Here is a 16,626-nt window from a genome sequence, read left to right as displayed (position 1 = left end):
TATTCAGCTCTGAGAAGCTCATAGCCCTTGGCAGATGATGCGTCTTGAAAGTCAAGGTTGAGAGCATGAGTGGGTTTGTGTTTTCTATTTTATTTCTTTTTCCCCCTCCCTCCTGGTGCACGTTGCTGGATTTGAATAATTAATGCCTGTTGTCTTGCTTCCTGTTTTCATTTCTGTATGTAATGCTAACCAGCAGTGGGCTGAATCATTCATAGGCTGTTTCTCCACCTCGACAGCTGGAGATGTCATGGGAACAGAGATGGGGAGGCTGCAGCCTTTCTGTGCTCCCTTAACTCCCTTTCTGGAAGCAGGAGCAGTAAGTATTGAGTCCATGCTCTTGGGCAGATGGTGTCAGTGTGGTTTCTCTCCCTGCAGTTCCTGTTACTGCTCAGGTGTCCCTGTGTGTGCAGGGGAGGGTGGGTGCTGCATTTTGTCCTTTCCCAGCTGTTTTGGGCTTTTATGGATCTGGTTGTGATGCTCATGGAGGAGAGGGAATGATTTTAGGCTTGCTGGTTGTGCCTCATGCAATTACACTGTATTTAGGAATGGATTTTGTGAAACTCCTCTTAGTTTTTTTTTTTGTCACTGTGCTTTTCCTGAGCTTTTGTGGAGAGCAGCCTGGAATTCTGGGTTCCCACAGAGCCTTTCTTTGCAGTGAGAGGATCCAGGCTGGGAGCTTCCCTTGGTGCCTTACCGAGCCTTTTCAGCTGTCTTTTCCCCTGGGCACTGCCAGGGACCCAGGGACAGCCACAGCTTCTCTGGGGAGCCTGTGCCAGGCCTGCCCACCCTCACAGGGAAGGATTTATCTCCTATCAAATCGACACAATTCTTGCAAGTGATCAAATGAAATGTCCAGTGAAAGCTTTTATAGATGGAGCTGGCCTGTCTGCCCTCATGCCTTGCATGACTGAAGCAGAAAGGTGGAAATCAGGAGAGATCTGTCCTTTGGAGAAGAATGTGTGCAGTGTGACCTGGAACAACTGTAGCCTTGGAGGTTTTCAGGGTGGGAATAAGGGGTTTGGCTGGGGAGTTGTTAATAGGCTGTGAATGATTTTTACATCCTGCACAGATCCCCCAGCACCTTGTACATCACTCCACACTTGGAATCTTCAGGGCAGAGAGGATGGCTTTGCCCAAGACCTTTAAACAGCATCTAGTTTTGCACATCCTCAGTGTTTCTGTCCCATTGTGACTGATTTTGTGCCCGTGGTGGGAAGGCAGAGGGGGAGGGATGCTCTTGAAGCTGAAGATGGGAGGCAACTTGAGCAGTGACTAATCTGAGCTTTATAAATAGCAAGAGGGGAGGTGAAGTGTGGGCAGGGAGGTGACCTGGACAGGAGGTCATGGAGGTGGCACAGCAGAGCTGGGAGGGCACGGGGGGATGTGATCAGCAGACAGCCCTGGTGCCAGGCTGGCTGTGCCTGTGCCTCTGTCCTGCCTGTCACCCCCGAGGGATGAGCAGAGCCCGTGGGGAGCTGGGCTGGCCACACAGGGATGTGTGAGTCGTGCCCACCTCGTGTCCCCTGCTCGGGTCAGCGCCCCAAGGAGCACAGGGAGCTCTGCTGGAAGCACAAAGCTGGGCCAGAGGAAGGGACAGGGCTGAGGGCTCTGGGGACAGCGTGGTGACAGGGTTTGGAGCCCCAGTCCTGCCTCTGGGATGCTGAGTGCTGCTGAGAGTGTCAGGGCAAGGCTGCCCTGGGCTGTCAGCACGGAGCGTGAATGGACACAGACATGGGCAGGAGCTGGGAGGGCTGGGCTGTCTGTGTCCCTGCTGACATTTCTACACTCCACCACTCCTCCTGTGCCTCAGCTGGATTGAAAAATACAGCCAGCCCTGCTTTTGGAGCCTTCCTTCTGTGGGATGTGTCAAGGGAAAGCTTTTAGGTGGCTGGTTCATCTCCCTAGCCCAGGCACGCTTTGCTGTGCCAATGAGGATGTTGCTACTCAGCTGTCACAGCTTTTCCCAAGACCTGGGAATGCCACATGTAAGGAAGCCAAGTGTTTCCCCAGGAGAGGATAGAGAGAATTTACTGCCCACACACTCTGCACACAGCTCTGCACTCCTGGGAAAGGTGGGCAAGCACTGTGCAAGCTCAGCTGCTGTCAGACTCCACTGCAGCCCCCCAGTGATGCACAGTGGGTGCACACCTGTGGAAAGCTGGGGGAAACCTGTGGGATTGAGCACAGCATCCAGCTCTGCATCCCTGAGAGTGCTTGAGAGGTTTATAAAGGGAGAGGGGAATACCTCTGTTATATATTTTGTGTATACACAAGCTGTATTCTATATTCCTGGGGCTGTGCTGTGCAGGGCCAGAAGTTTGATCTTTTTTTGGATCTGTTCCAGCATAGGATAGTCCCTGATTCTGTGATGCCCCTTCTGCAGGAGGCATGCAAGTGTTTATTCCTCATCTGGGACTGTTTTGCAGGCTCCATGGGATGCTGATGAAAAACTGCTTTAGCTTGGCTCAGCTTCAGCTTTGTGGAGGTCTCTGAATTGATTTTCAGGTTGTTCTTGCAGCATCTCTGTCTCTTTACACTTCAGTCATTCATAAAAACCCAATCACCTGGGCTGCAGATCATCCTCCTGCTTTTGTCCTCACGTGGCTTTCCCAGCAGATAACTCCTGCAAACACGTTCCTTCTGGTGGTGTGGGAGAAGCTGCACAAGGAAATAAAACTTGCAAACTAATTAAACTTCTTGGTCTCGTTGAGTAACGAGTGGGAGATGTTGGCAGAGCTGGGAATAGATCTGATCCTTATCCCTCCTCTCAGTAGCCAGAGGACACGGTTAATTATTAAATTGCTTGTTAACGCATTGAAATATCGCTGGGGATTTTAATTTCCTTTTGTTGTTGTGTCTCCTTTGCCTCAGGGCGCTGCCAGGAGCTGATGGATGTGTGGTAGCTGGCTCTGGAGGGGCTGGAAGGAGCATGGTTAAACACCAACCCCTGCAGTACTACGAGCCCCAGCTATGTCTGTCCTGTCTGACCGGGATCTACGGCTGCCGCTGGAAACGGTACCAGCGGTCACATGATGACACCACCAAGGTGAGCAGGACACCAGCTCACCTGGCACCTCTCCCCTGCCATGCTGCCTTGTCTGCACACTCTTAAATACTTGATTCTATTTCTGTCTTGTTTATTGGCTTGGATGTTTGGTGGGAGTTGGTGGCCGTGGCGAGGAGGTCGTCCCCGTGTGGGTTGGGGCACAGTGAGGTTGGTCGTGGTGCTCCAGGGGATTGAATGTGCCCAAATCTGTTCATATGGTGGTAAAGGGGAACACTTTCCCTGTGGATTTTCACTCCTTGCTCTGTGTCCTGCTGGTGCTTGCAGCACCCTTGGGTGGAGATGCAGCTCCTGTGTTTGTGCAGCATCTCTGCCTTGGTGGTCTGGTTTTAGTGGGCATGGTGGAATTCGGTCCCAGAAGGGACTTGATGGTCTTGGAGGTCTTTTCCAACCTTTATGATTCTGTTCTTGCATGTGACAGGGAGTTTGTAGGTAAGGGTACAGGCTGCCCAGAGCAGCTGTGGCTGCCCCTGGATCCCTGGCAGTGTCCCAGGCCAGGCTGGACAGGGCTGGGAGCACCTGGGACAGTGGAAGGTGTCCCTGCCCATGGCAGGGTGGCACTGGATGGGCTCTGAGGTCCCTTCCAGCCCAAACCCTCCTGGGGTTTGATGAAAGGCAGCAGAAGGTGAGAGCAAGCCAAGTGTAAATGGGCAAGCTGTTGGAGGTGACTCTTCCCTCCCCTGGGTAAATATAGATTGTGAGAGCTCTGGCAGAGGGAATCCAGGCAATGAGGCTTGACTTTGCACCTCCCCTCTTGTTCTGGGCTGTGAAATGAGGTCTTGTGGTGTGTTGATAGGAGAAGTGTGAAAATATTGCTGTCAAAACCACCCTGTTACATCACCTAGGTAAGGATTTTGTTTTAGTGTTCCCTGTACTCCCTTGTTGCCTGGGATGGCTTTTTAAAGTGTCCTTACAAGTTAAATTTGGGGTTTTTTTCCTTGTTTAAATCCTATTTCATCTGGAAGTGCTCCCAGGGGATCCTTTGGTTGCCTTTTGAATGCTTAATTTTGCTCTCCTATTGCTTGGCTCCTCTGTTCTGTTTTTAAGTCTCTAACCAGGGATCTTTTGGCTCTGGAGTGCTTTTGCTCTTGGAAAAGCAGCTGGGAAGGAGCAGACAGGCTGTGTGGCAGGTCCTGTGCCAGAAGTGCTCCTGGTTGTGAATTGCAGCCATTGTTGGTGCTGCAGCTTGGCTGTGAGTTGGAAAGCACTGCTTGAGTTTGTGCAGCCTAAAACAAATTTCCTTTTGCCAAGTAGGGATGTTGGTGCTGTTTTCCCTCTGCTTCCAGCCTGGCCAGCTCAGTCTGGGTGACCACTTTGAGCCAGCAGAACATTACAGTTCTTAACTAAAAATTCACAGAAAAGTTGCCATGAATTTTTCAGTGCTTGTGTTACCAAAAAATATCAGTGGCAGCTTTCCAAGTCTGCTTGGAATTTCCACTGGTTTTGAGCTGGTGCTGGAAAGGAATTTGTTGTGTTTAAAGGCAGCTGATCCAGGCTTAAAAATATGTCCAGTCTGAGCTGGTCTTTTTAAAGTCTATGTGAGGCCTCAGCTTCCACTTTGGTAGAAGAGATGGAGGCAGCAGGAGCCTAAAATGAGCTGCAGGCTGTGTTATCTGCTGTCTTGCTGAAACATCAGACTCCCCAGAATAAAAGGCTTTCACCCAAATTTGGGTCATGACTCAACTTTGCCTCCCTGGTAGCTTCAGCTGAGACCTGTGAATGTTTGTTCCACAGCCAGAATTTTAATGATTCCTCTCTTTTTCCTTCACATGTATGCACATCAAGCTTTCTACTCCATGTTAAAAATTTACATGAAAATGACAATTTTAATTGGTCACCTGAATTCTAGGGGTTTTTTGAGGCAGCTTGCTGAATTGTCATTATCCTTTGCTTTTCTCTGGCCTTTGAGAATGAAGAGAGGAGCTGAAGGCATACAGCCAATATACTGTGATCTCCTTTTAAAATTTTGAACATTTCCAAAATTCCTTTTTTCTATTGTGGGCCCTCAGCTTTAATGTCAAGATCCCTTTTCACTTTTTTTTTTTTTTTTTTCTTTAAATGAAAGACACATGAAGGAGGAGAAATGGTCTTGCTGAGATTCAGATCATTATAATCTCTGTAGCTGGTATGAGGAAGGAATTTCTGATCTACCACAGCTTATTCATCACATGTTCAACCAAGGATATTATGAAGTCAGTGCTTGGAAGCATTTTTTATTGTTTCCAAACCCCTGTTGTTTGTACACAAATATCTCACCTTGGAAGTCATCCTGGGTGGGAGAGGGGACAAAGATTTCCTGCCAAAGGAAACAGCAATGATCATTTTTTATCTACCACCCAGTAAAAAGAAACCACTTTTATTCACTGGCTGGGCTGAGCTATCAAAGCATGGTCTTTCTTTCTGTCACAAATCCCCCAATCCTCTTCTTAATTGCAAGTTGTCTGAACTGTGAGGATGTGGGAGGGGAGATGAGGGGAAATATCCAAGAAAGTCTCTCCCTGCCTTGATCTGCTGCTGCTCATGTAGCTGCAAATCTATAAATGGTATCTCAGCCCCTTCCTGTGAATTGGGTAGTCCCTGTCAGGATTTATGTCCTTAAGTGAAAGATGTGTGATTCAAGATAGTCCATTTGGATAAATGCATCACATGAGCTCCAGCTGAGGCTTCTGGTGGCTTTTTGGGGTCCTTTTGTGCAGAGGTAAATGAGGAGCTGTGATCCATCAGCATAACGAATTGCAGTGCTGTGTCTGGGCTGTGTGTATTAATTCACTCTCTGGTGAGATGCTCTTGTAATTCCTGCTTGGCCAGAGCTGGGGAATGACCTGAACAGATGATCTAAGCCACAGGCTTTGGGCTGGGACTGTGTTAGGGCTGATTCCCAAACGGCCAGAGGTCACTGCTCACAGAAATTGCTTGCTTTGCTGAAATCTGCTATTAGAGGATGGGTTAATTTGTTCTTTTCCGTGTGTTTTTCAGTTTGTGGGTGTTCCAGGCCTGGGGGCACAGGAGCTTTTAAGGGAAAGAGGATCTTTCAAGGCTGTTTGATTTGAGGCTGGGCACTGAAGCATTGGATGCTGCATGTTGGATGTGACCAGTGATTCAGGGCTGAGTCCCCATGAATGGATGTGTCCAAACATGTTGGCTTGATGGGCTAAATGCAGGGAAATCCAGCCATTCCATTCAATATCTGTGTTTTTTCCCTATTGTTCCTGAGGGTGCCCCCCTCATTAGAGGGGGTTGGACTAGATGATCTTTAAAGGTTCCTTTCAACCCAAACTATTCTGATTCTAGAATTCTGGTTTTTTCCCCTTGATGCTTGGAAATGAAAGCAAAACCAGGCTGTGTTTAAGGTTTTACACATCACTTAAACATCTTTTAAAATTCACCTCTGAGCCCTTTACTTTACAGGGAGGCTGTGAGGTGGGTGATTTTTCAAGGGAGCTGTTTGAAATCCATGTGACAGCTGAGCCAGGCAGGAATTGCTTCTGCTTTGTGTGGTGCCTTCAGACCAGACTTTGCAGAGTGTTACTGGTTTTAACTGGGAATCACAAATTTTGGCCTTCATGAAGGAGCAAGATCTCTCTTAGGGCAGGATCCTGGGCTGGCAAGGAGCAGAGAGGTGATCCAGCCTCAGGAACTGGGATTAACCTGCTTGCTCCTCTTTGATTTCCTCACCCTCCCACAGCTCCTGGAGGGGTTGGGATAAACCTGTCTGTTCTGTGTCAGAGAGGTTCCCTACTTCAGCAAAGCTGGTTTGAAGGATGGGAAATCCCAAGTCCTGGACAGCCACAGTGTTGGAGCCTGATCTTGTGGCACACCCTAAATATTGCCAGAGTGAGGATGTTTGACTAATGCTGAATTTGTGGTGCAGTTCTGATAGAGGCAGAATGCCTGTGGGGGAGAGTCTGCAAAACCCATTGACTGTGGGGCCTGGGCTGGGATTATGGGCTCAGACTGGGTGATTAACATGCCCTGGGATTTATAAAGCTTTAGAGGTGTCAAAGGTTTTTTACTGCAGAGCATCTGCAAAACGTGGCTTTGGGCTGTGACCAGCCAGCACTGAGCTGAGCTGCATCTGGAGGAAGGGGCAAGGAGGGATTTTTGGGCTGTGCTCCCTTGGAGCCAGCCATGTGTTTTTACAGAGATTTCTGTTCCCTGGGTACAGCAATGCTCCTCTAAAGAAAGTGGTGCAGCCACTCCTGTCAAATCTCTACTGGTTTGAATATGCTCAATCAACTCCTGGTTTAACCCATATGGGAAGGTCTTTCCAGACCTCACTGTAAGTTCCCTGTACTGGTTTTGATTGGGATACAGTTAATTTTCTGCACAGCAGCTGCTATGGGGCCATATTTTGGGTTTGTGACCTAAACAATCTTACAGCCATTGCTGAAAATTGTTTACACAATATTTTCTAATTCCTTCCCAGAAGGGGGAAAATGAGGTGGTTTATCTGCTGGATTTCCTAAACAAATGTTCTTCCTCTCATCTGTGTAGTTGTTGTTGCAGTTAGACTTTTACAATTGAATTATATAACTCCTTTTTCCAAAGAGACAATGGGAGCCTGAGATCCTGCTAATCCCAGGTTAATTCATTGTGTCTGTCTTTTCTCAGATGTTTAGTCCTTTCCTTTGTGTGGAGCCAAGAATGTGAATTTGGATGAGAGAAAATGAGAAATGGCATTGACATCTTGGAAGTTTGACTGGTGGGAGTCTCAATGTAAGGGTTTCTCCTTCTGATCTTGACAGAATAGTGAAAATTTGTGGCCCTTTTCCAGAGGAGACTTGATTTTCCTCACCCAAAGGGAAGAGAATGTGATCTTGCTGCCCTTGAATTGGACTCAGGTGATTTCCTTTACATTTGGGGTTGAATTTACCAGTCTCCTACTTCACCAGCTCTGCTTTTCCAGCCTCTCTTGTGAATTCCCAGATGTCCTGGAATAGATCCAAGGACAGCTGGGCTGTGGCAGAGCAGAAAATGTTGGAGAGCAACTTCTCAGTGTGTCCTTCCTGGGTGGCTGGATGCACTGGGAATGTGCAGGGGTACATGGAAAAGGCTTTTTATGATCCTTTCTTTTTTCCCTATCCAAGTTGAAGGTATTTTTTTTCATCTCATAGAAGTACCTCGAGGATGCTTGTGGTTCCAAAATGGCCACAAAAATTAATGAGATAAGGAAAACCTGGTCCCAGTGAGAGTAAATGAATGAAACTGAGGGAATGGAGAGGAGCAGAATTAGTTTGAGGTGATGATCCTTGAGAAAGGTGCAGAGGAAGAGGTGGAAGTTGGTAGAGGAACCAGTCTGTGATTAGATCACAGAATGGGTTGGGAAGGACCACAAAGAGCATCTTAATTCCACCTTCCACTATCTCAGGTTGCTCCAAGCCCCAATGTCCAGCCTGGCCTTGGACACTCCAGGGATCCAGGGGCAGCCACAGCTGCTCTGGGCACCTGTGCCAGGGCTGCCCACCCTCCCAGGGAACAATTCCTGCCCCATATCCCATCCCTCCCTGCCCTCTGGCAGTTTAAAGCCCTTCTCCTCTGTCCTGTTATTCCAGGCCCTTGCCAAATGCCCCTCTCTGAAATGATGGTCAGCAGGGAAGGGAACAGCCTGAAAACACATGAGGTGTGGCTTTCCTGGCATTGGTCACAAGACATTTCAGTCATCTGCCACTTTCTCAGAGAGGACTCTGCTGCCTCTGGAGTCTGGTGGGGATCCAAAGTGCTCGGGTTCCAGGAATGCTTGTGGTTTTAGGAATTGGGAACCTCTGTGCTGCTGACACATCTTAGAAACAAAATTGATTAGCAAAGCTAAAAATATAATGACTCTTCTTTGTTGGCTGTGAAGCTGATCTGTGATTTTTATTTACTGTCTTGTGTGTTCTTCTGGGAAAGGAAGCTTGGATTTAGGAGTGGTTGGTTGCAGATTAAAGCTTTTTCTCCAGGTTTTTTTCAGAAGAATTACAGAGTGGGATTTCAAGGGTATAACCTGAAGCTGGAAATGTGCTTGTCCATGGCTGGAGCCACCTCAACCTTGAAAATTATCCTAATTTTGTTTTGCCTTGGTGCCATGTCTGCAGTGAGATGTTAAAAGAAAAGCTGATGAACCGGTCTGGATCCATCATGAAGTGCAGTTCTGAGCCTTTGTTTGGCAGATACTTGTTTGCAGATGATGTCAGCAAGCACTGGAGAGTCAAATGAGGCCCTTTCCCAGGGAAAATCATGGAACAAAAAATGAAACAACTGAGCCTTTGTTTGAAGTGTGCACTTGCAGCCTGTGACTCTTAGAAATGGAATCAGCTTTCTTGTGAGCTCTCCTGAAGGCAGTTGTGAAGTCAAGGTTGATTTTTGGGTGACAAGAGGCAGTGCAGCTGACCAGCAAGCAGAGTTTGGGTGGCTGTTCAACCATCCTGTTGAAATCATGCTGCCTGTGCCACAGGTGGCCCTGGGTCCCAGGAGAGCAGCTCTCACCTCCCTGCCCATCAGCTGGGTGGCTGAGGCTGCTGGGCAGGCACCAGGCTCTTGGTTTGAGGGTGATGTGAGCAGCAGCAGTCTGGTGACTTCAGCATCTCCTTTGTGCAGAAATGTCCTTGCTGGACTCCAATTCCCACCCATTTCTATGGGATCAGCCCAGCTGGATGCTCAGCAAAGAGAGAGGAAAGAGACCCAGATCCTTGTTCCTTTCAGCAGGAACCAGCCCTTCTCTTGATTGTCATCACAGAATGCTTGGGGTGGGAAGAGACCTCAAAGATGAGATAATCCCAACCTTCCATGCCCCAGCTGCTCCAAGTCCAACCCAGCCTGACCTTAGACACTCCCAGGGATCCAGGGGCAGCCACAGCTTCTCTGGGCACCTGTGCCAGGGCTGCCCACCCTCCCAGGGAGCAATTCCTTCCCCAAATCCCATCTAATGAAGCCTGGGGGCAGAGATGGGTGTTCCTGGTGTTGATGTCAGCTCTTCCCCTGCCCCAGACTGCTCCTTTCACCACAGAGCTTTCATTCTTGCTTACTGCTGTCTCTTCACATTTGGCATTTTTTGATGTGACTTTTTGTGGCCTTTCATGGAAAAAGCCAGAGCTGGTTCCTGTAACTCAGGACTGGCTGTGGCGCCGTGCTCACCACGCCTGGTTTGTCACCACTCAAACCACCCCACATCCTGAGCAAACCACCCCTCTGCCATGTGCCTCCTTGTCTGGGTGCTTTCCTTCCCCAAAACACTCAGGAGCCTCAGGTTGTATCAGAAATGGGGCTGTAGCTGAGCAGTATCTGGAAAGGATCTCTCATTTCACTGGTTTTTTTTTCTCCCTTGAAGTTGGTGCAGAATTACTCAGTGTGTGTTTGCAGGTTTTAGTAGCTGTGTGCTCAATCTGACCAAATTGTTTTGCTGCTGTTGTCTGTAGCCATCAGGGATTCCTGCTTCTGCAGCCAGAAGTGAGAGATAAACAGCAAAAGGAACCTATGATGGACCAGTCTGGTGTGTGCTGGGCTTGAAATACCCAAGTTTTTGTGTGATGAGCCAGCTCCAGCATTTAAATTTGCTCCCAGGATGGCTGATTGTTTATTTTCTTTACTTAGCACTTCACCCTTGGGATTTCCACAACAGTAATGAATAAGTAAGCCAAGCTTCTGCCTCCTCTCCAGAGGGATGCTGGCTTTGGACACTCAGCTCTGCTGGGCCTTGTGGCTTTATTTGGTTTCTCTCTGGCTGTGCACTGAACCCATTTAAATCTCTCTTAGGGAAAAATAGGTAAATCCCTTCCATATGTCAGGGTTTAGAAAAATAAGTGATTTCTTTGACTTGCACAAAGCATCCCCTTGTCTGGCAGATACAGGAACAAGTGCACCCTTGTTTCTGGGAAGCCAAGCCCTAACCTCATGCTGGTAAATCTGACATGTCCACTGTTTCACACAGGCTCTGTTGATGTCAGCTGTGCCTGTGGAGGCTGGGGAAGACCCTGATTTTATCAATTTTGCCCTTGAAAGAGAGGCACTTCAGTTTTGCCTTGCTCTAATTCTTTTCTTATTCTAGGCCTTCAGGTCACTGGGTTGCCACCAAAGCTGGGGCAGAAAGCCTTTGGCACATTAGCCCATTCAGTGGCCTTTGTTACCAGATGTGTCCTTGCCCTCTGGACCATCCTGTGGGATAAATAAGTCTGTGTTTTGACACTCTGTGGAGCAGAATGTGAGCACTCAGGGTTTGGCAGCTGGGTCAGGCTGGAGGTGGAGCTGCCCGCCCTGTCTGTGCCTGGGCACAGGGTGGGCTTGGGGCTTGGGGCAGCCTGCTCTGCCCTGGGCTCCTTCCTTCCCTCCTGCCTCAGGCCATCTGGGCTGAATGCAGGTTGCACGTCAGGAAGGAATTCTGGCACTGAATGTCCCTTCCAACCCAACCCAGTGAGGGATTCTGTGAAGGAGAACTGTGCAAAGACTTAAAATACAGCCTGGGGAAGAGGAAAGGAGGATGAAGGGCAAGGAAATAAAACAGCCCAGTTGCTCTGGATCCAATCTGATCCAATATTTGTCTGTTCTTGTTGATTTTAATTAACTGATGTCCATCAGATGGCCTGAGGAGTGACTGGAGAAACCCCTCCAATTCAACAGATAAAATTTGACAAGTATCTTAATTGGAAAAAAGAGATGTTTTCTAGTGAGGTTGCATTGGGTGGACACATGGACTTCTTAGAGAGATAAAGAGATAAAAAGGCATTGCAGCTATTCCTGAGCACACTCCCTTTGAGAAATGGAGAATTGGAGACAGTCCCAGGGATCTCCTCCCTTTCACTGTATTTTCACATACTTTTTAATTTAGGATATTGTTCAGCTGCTTTGAGCCTTTTGTAGGACTCAGGCAGAGTTTTCCTGCTTGGGAGTAGAAATTAATTCAAGATCAACCTTTTGGGCTGTATTTTTGCTGGGTTTCTGCTTAAACATTTTTTGTTGGTTGGTTGTTTTTGTTTATTTTGTGATGAACTGGTCCCAGATAGATCAGTAAAAAGTTGCTTTTCCTGCTTTCTTTGAGTTGGACAGCTTATGATTGTGGAATGTGGGAATTAATTTGAAAGAAAAGTGGTTCTGAAGTTACAGTTAATTTTCAGCAACAGTAGCTGTTGAAAACTGGGGTTGTCACTACTTCAAACTTTATTATTGGTTTTGTGATGGGAGGATTTTGGGATGGGGCCAGTCTGCCCTCTGCAAATATATTAAACCAAATGGGAGGTGGCTTGGTGTGTTGTATAAAAGGAAACAGAGAAAATCAAATAAAAAGAATCCTTCTGCTCAGCCTGGTCTGAAATGACAACAAAAATTTAAAGCTCCCTTTGCTTTTATTTTGGCATCTTAGTACCAGTTTCACTGGGATGAGCTCACAGGGCTGAACAAAGGAATAGCTGGAAAATTAATTTCTTTGGGATTGAAGACAAATTCTGCTCAGAGTTATCTTTTGCTGGAGTGAGCCTCTTGTTGTGCTTCAGAGTTTTAATTGTCTTCAGTGGGAATAACTAATGAATAGATTGATGTGAGTGTGGTATTTACTTTCACAAGTTTCAGATTTGCAACAGTTCTTAATTACAAAGCAATACCTAAAGGGGCTTTGAGAGAGCTGGAGAGGGACTTTGGGCAAGGGCCTGCAGTGCCAGGACACAGGGAATGGCTTCCCACTGACAGAGGAAATAGTTGGGATTTTGGGAAGGAACTCTTGGGGCATGGGATGCCCAGATTAGAAATTCTGCAAGTAACTGCTATAGGAGCCAATCAGTCACCTATAAAAAGGTCAGCCCTCCTCAGGGGCCACTTGGAATGGTTTCCAGAGCCTGGGTTTGAAGGCAAACCAGCTAAAGCTGCAGAGAACACCCTGCAAGCCCCCAGATGAGCTGTGATTCCTGATGGCAGCAGCCCCAGGGCCTCACCTCCCCAGCAATGGGCAGAGGTTGGTGCTGTCAGGAAGCCTCAGGTACCAGAGAGGATGATCCCAGGGACTCAGAATTCCTCAGTGGTGACACCAGCAAGGTCTCTTCCATCCCAGTCCATTCTGTGGTTGCATGAAATGCTAATCTCAGTGTGTTTTGGGTTTATTTTTTCTTTCCCTTGCTCCCACTTTTCCCCTCACCTCCTTTCCTGTTTCCATCTCAGACCTGCTGCCAGAGCAGCCCAAAACGAGCTGCACAGGGAGGAGCTCATTTTGGGCAGCAGAAGGAGCTGGGAGCTGTTTTCTGGCCCTGGCTCTGTTGTACATCTCTGCACAAACCCTTCCTGAGAGGGGGATGTGCAGTCAGGGCACTCAGTCTCATTTCCAGCTAGAGCAGAGCTGGGTCAGTGGGGTCAGAGGAACTAATGAGGGGTATTCCCTTGGGATTCTGTACCAGCACTCCATCCTTGGAGATAAATGTGTGCTGGGAAAAGGGGGTTGTAATTCAGCAGAGTGACATGGCAGCCTGGACTTCTCTTGAGAGCATCATAATTCAGGCAGCAAAGCAGCCAGAGCAGCTTTGCCTTTCCTGTCCCCACTTCTGGAATGTGGGCAGAGCTGATGCAATGGATTTGTTGTGATTTCAACCCCCCAAGCACTGATCTGGGTGTAGGATAATGCTCTCAATTCAGCAACCCACACACTGAACTGTCACCACTTCTTGGGTGATACAAACCCAAATGTTTGCATTCCTTTCAACCCAAGTTCCTTATTCATTTCTGGATGGGTTTTGGATTTGCCACAGTGTGCTGTTTTTTGTAATATTTGGTATTACTCTGGGCTTGTTTTGTTTTGTTTTAATTGTACTAAAAGCCCTGAATGAGAATGATGGCTGTGATGAATTAAACACAAGGCCCTTTCCTCACCAATCTTTGGCTTTAAAGGTGTCAATTTAATTTTTGTTTTTCATGTCAGTGAACTGGCATTTTACACTTTCAGTCCCCCTCCAGGGCCTAAAGGAGCTCCAAAAGAGCTGGAGAGGGACAAGGGATGGAGGGACAGGACACAGGGAATGGCTCCCACTGCCAGAGGCAGGGCTGGATGGGATATTGGGCAGGAATTGTTCCCTGGGAGGATGGAAAAGCCCTGGCACAGGTGCCCAGAGCAGCTGTGGCTGCCCCTGGATCCCTGGCAGTGCCCAAGGCCAGGCTGGACACTGGGGCTTGGAGCTGTCTGGGATAGTGGAAGGTGTCCCTGCTCATTGCTGGGGAAATTGGACTAGATGAGCTTTAAAATGTCCCCTAGAGCCTCAAATTATTGTATGATTCCATGATTCTCATTCCTTTTTCTAGAAAATCCTGAGACATTCAGGAAAACACTTTTTTCTGCTTTTGGAAACAGAGCTTTCCTGGGCTGAACTTGTTCCTTCAAAGCAGGTCTGTGTGAGAGCATTAAAGCAGCTGCAGCTGGGGAAAAGTGATGGAGAAGTGACCCAGGCCACACAGAGCTGTCAGGATGTTTTAAGGTATTAAATCAACTGACAACTGCTGCTAAACAATTATATTTTGCAACAGGGTTAAAGTTTAGCAGTTCTTTGCCCTCTCTGTCTGGGTGTGATTCATGACTTCATACACTGCCTGTGCTCCCAAATGGTTTTCCTTATCAATTACCACTTCTTCTCCAGCCTGTCATTTCATGAGGCTGCCCACAGTGGCATCCCAAGGGAATGCATTTGTCTCTGGGGCTGCCAGCAGTGATGGATGGGCTCACCTCCAGTCAGGTGCTGCCTCAAATTGCTCCTGTCCCTCCCTTCAGAATGGCACATCAGTCCTGATGGATGGGGCAGGCTGGCACTGCAGGGTGGGGGCTGGAGGGAACTTCTGGTGGCTTTTCTGAGCCCTTTTTGGGCTTGTTCCTCTGCTGTGCATGAGATGCTCTTGGATCTGTTTCATTCTCAAGTCTTGCACCCCTTCTAATTATTAGAGGGCTTGCAAAGCACTGCAGGACAGCTCTGGAAATGAGGAGTTGTCTTCCTCTCCTCCTTTCTGGCTTGTCTCCAAAAATGGAGCAGTCATTTCACCCCTGAGATGCTGCTCTTACCTGTGCTTTGTAAATGGATCCCAGCACCAAGCTGGATATTGCACCCCAGGGAGAACCAGGGAAGCATCTGCTGGTGCTGGCACATTAAGTGGTTATGAGCACTAAAACAGCTTTATGAGAAACCAGCCCTCAGCTTCTTATTAGCACCGTGCCTCTGTGGCTTGAAAACAAATTAAATTTGAGATTTTCAACACTTGCAACCAATGTTTAAAGCTATTAGAGAGGTAAAAAGCTGAAATGGCTCGAAAGCCTCCATTACAATTTTACCACTGATTGAAGGGGTGTTCAGAGGTGGCAGTAATGATTTTTAAAGCTATTTCTGGGCTTGCCCTCTTTAGAAGCCTGCAGGGAAGTTGAGAGGGGTGAATGTTGTCCAGGGGAAAGTTCTCCCAGCCTTGGTGCTGCAGTGCCCTGTGGGGATGGCCAGGGGTGAGGGGACAATGACTGTGGAGCCTCCAGGGTGTCTGAGGGCAGAAAAGGCAACAGGAAGAAAAGAAACTCTCCAGTTTCTCCACTTCTGCATTGCTTCCACCAGCATGGGCTTGTTCAACAGCTCATCTTGCCCCGAGTGAACTTTGTTTCTTCCTTTTTCCCCCCCATTTCTTGGCAGCAAAGTGATTCATGGCTCTTTGTGTTTTTTATTTCATTAGCACACATCTCTTTCCCTCCCTTTTTAACCTGCTATGTTTTTCTTCCTCTTTCTGTCATCTCCTTTTTTTTCTGTTTGCTTGCAAGGAAAGAAATAGCCAAAATCCCTTTCCTGAGAGCTGCAGTAACACCAGGCTGCTCAAAGGCAACTCAGATATTTCTTCTGCACCAGAGCTGGCTGAGGACAAGGAGTTCTTGTCCTCTTGTTCCTGATGGTGCTGATTAAAAGACAACACCAGACTAAGAAAGGGATTTTATTCTGCTCTGCTTTGAGATCTGTAAAGAAAATATCTGGGTGACTTTCATGGTGCTTCTCAGAAACATGCAGAGTGTGTTCTTTCTGCTATTTGTGTTTTTTCTATTTTATTTTTTATTTCCCTGCTTTACTTTTTCAGGACTGACTTGGTCAGAGGCTGCTGGGTGTTAAAATTGGGTGGGAACTCCTGGTGGAGAACAAAAAATTAAAATTTCAGATATCATTGCTTCCCCTGGACGTGTTTTGTCCTCCTGGGAGCAAGTAAAGCTTGAGGATGCCTTCAGAATCAGGAGATGCATTAAATGACACCTAGTTACCTTTGGAAGGTAATTTCATATGTGGAAAATGGATATTTTCTGAATTATGGTGCCTTTTTAATGGGAGTCTTGATCTTGGCAGGCTCCACCTTCTACAAACACCTCAAAAGGTGACCAGGAATGAGTTAGTAAGGGAATAAAAAACAAATACATGGACATATTTTGGGGGAAGATCATTCAATTAATGCACTGCCCAATTTTTGGACTCTCACCTTGCTTGTGGGGTTGGGAAGAAATGCTTTTTGCACAGGTGGAACAGAGGCTTGGAGTTTAATAATTCATGCATGGACATCTTGAGCTTTGTTTAAACACTTTTGTCTGTCATCACAGCACTGCCTTGAAGTAG

At 47.5% G+C, this 16,626-nt stretch overlaps 1 protein-coding gene across 4 annotated transcripts in view; it reads left to right on the top strand.

The window, feature by feature from the left end:
- The window catches only part of GDPD5 (glycerophosphodiester phosphodiesterase domain containing 5), a 98,769-nt gene that overhangs the window by 37,028 nt on the left and 45,115 nt on the right, over positions 1-16,626 (top strand). For 2 of the 4 annotated variants that reach the window (XM_056497770.1, XM_056497779.1), the window contains exon 2: positions 2,872-3,046. The exons of 1 other annotated variant lie outside the window; for it this stretch is intronic. In XM_056497770.1, coding sequence (XP_056353745.1) covers positions 2,930-3,046 — 117 coding nt within the window. In that variant the 5' untranslated portion in view covers positions 2,872-2,929. Of the gene's footprint in view, positions 1-227; positions 317-2,871; positions 3,047-16,626 lie in introns of those variants that run through there. One more of the 4 variants, XM_056497785.1, reaches the window with a different exon arrangement.

The sequence above is a fragment of the Oenanthe melanoleuca genome, chromosome 1 (assembly GCF_029582105.1).
Source record: "Oenanthe melanoleuca isolate GR-GAL-2019-014 chromosome 1, OMel1.0, whole genome shotgun sequence".
In the NCBI taxonomy this organism is placed as follows: Eukaryota; Metazoa; Chordata; class Aves; order Passeriformes; family Muscicapidae; genus Oenanthe; species Oenanthe melanoleuca.
Note: the sequence above shows the minus strand (reverse complement) of the source record. Positions and strands in the feature narration are given on the sequence as shown.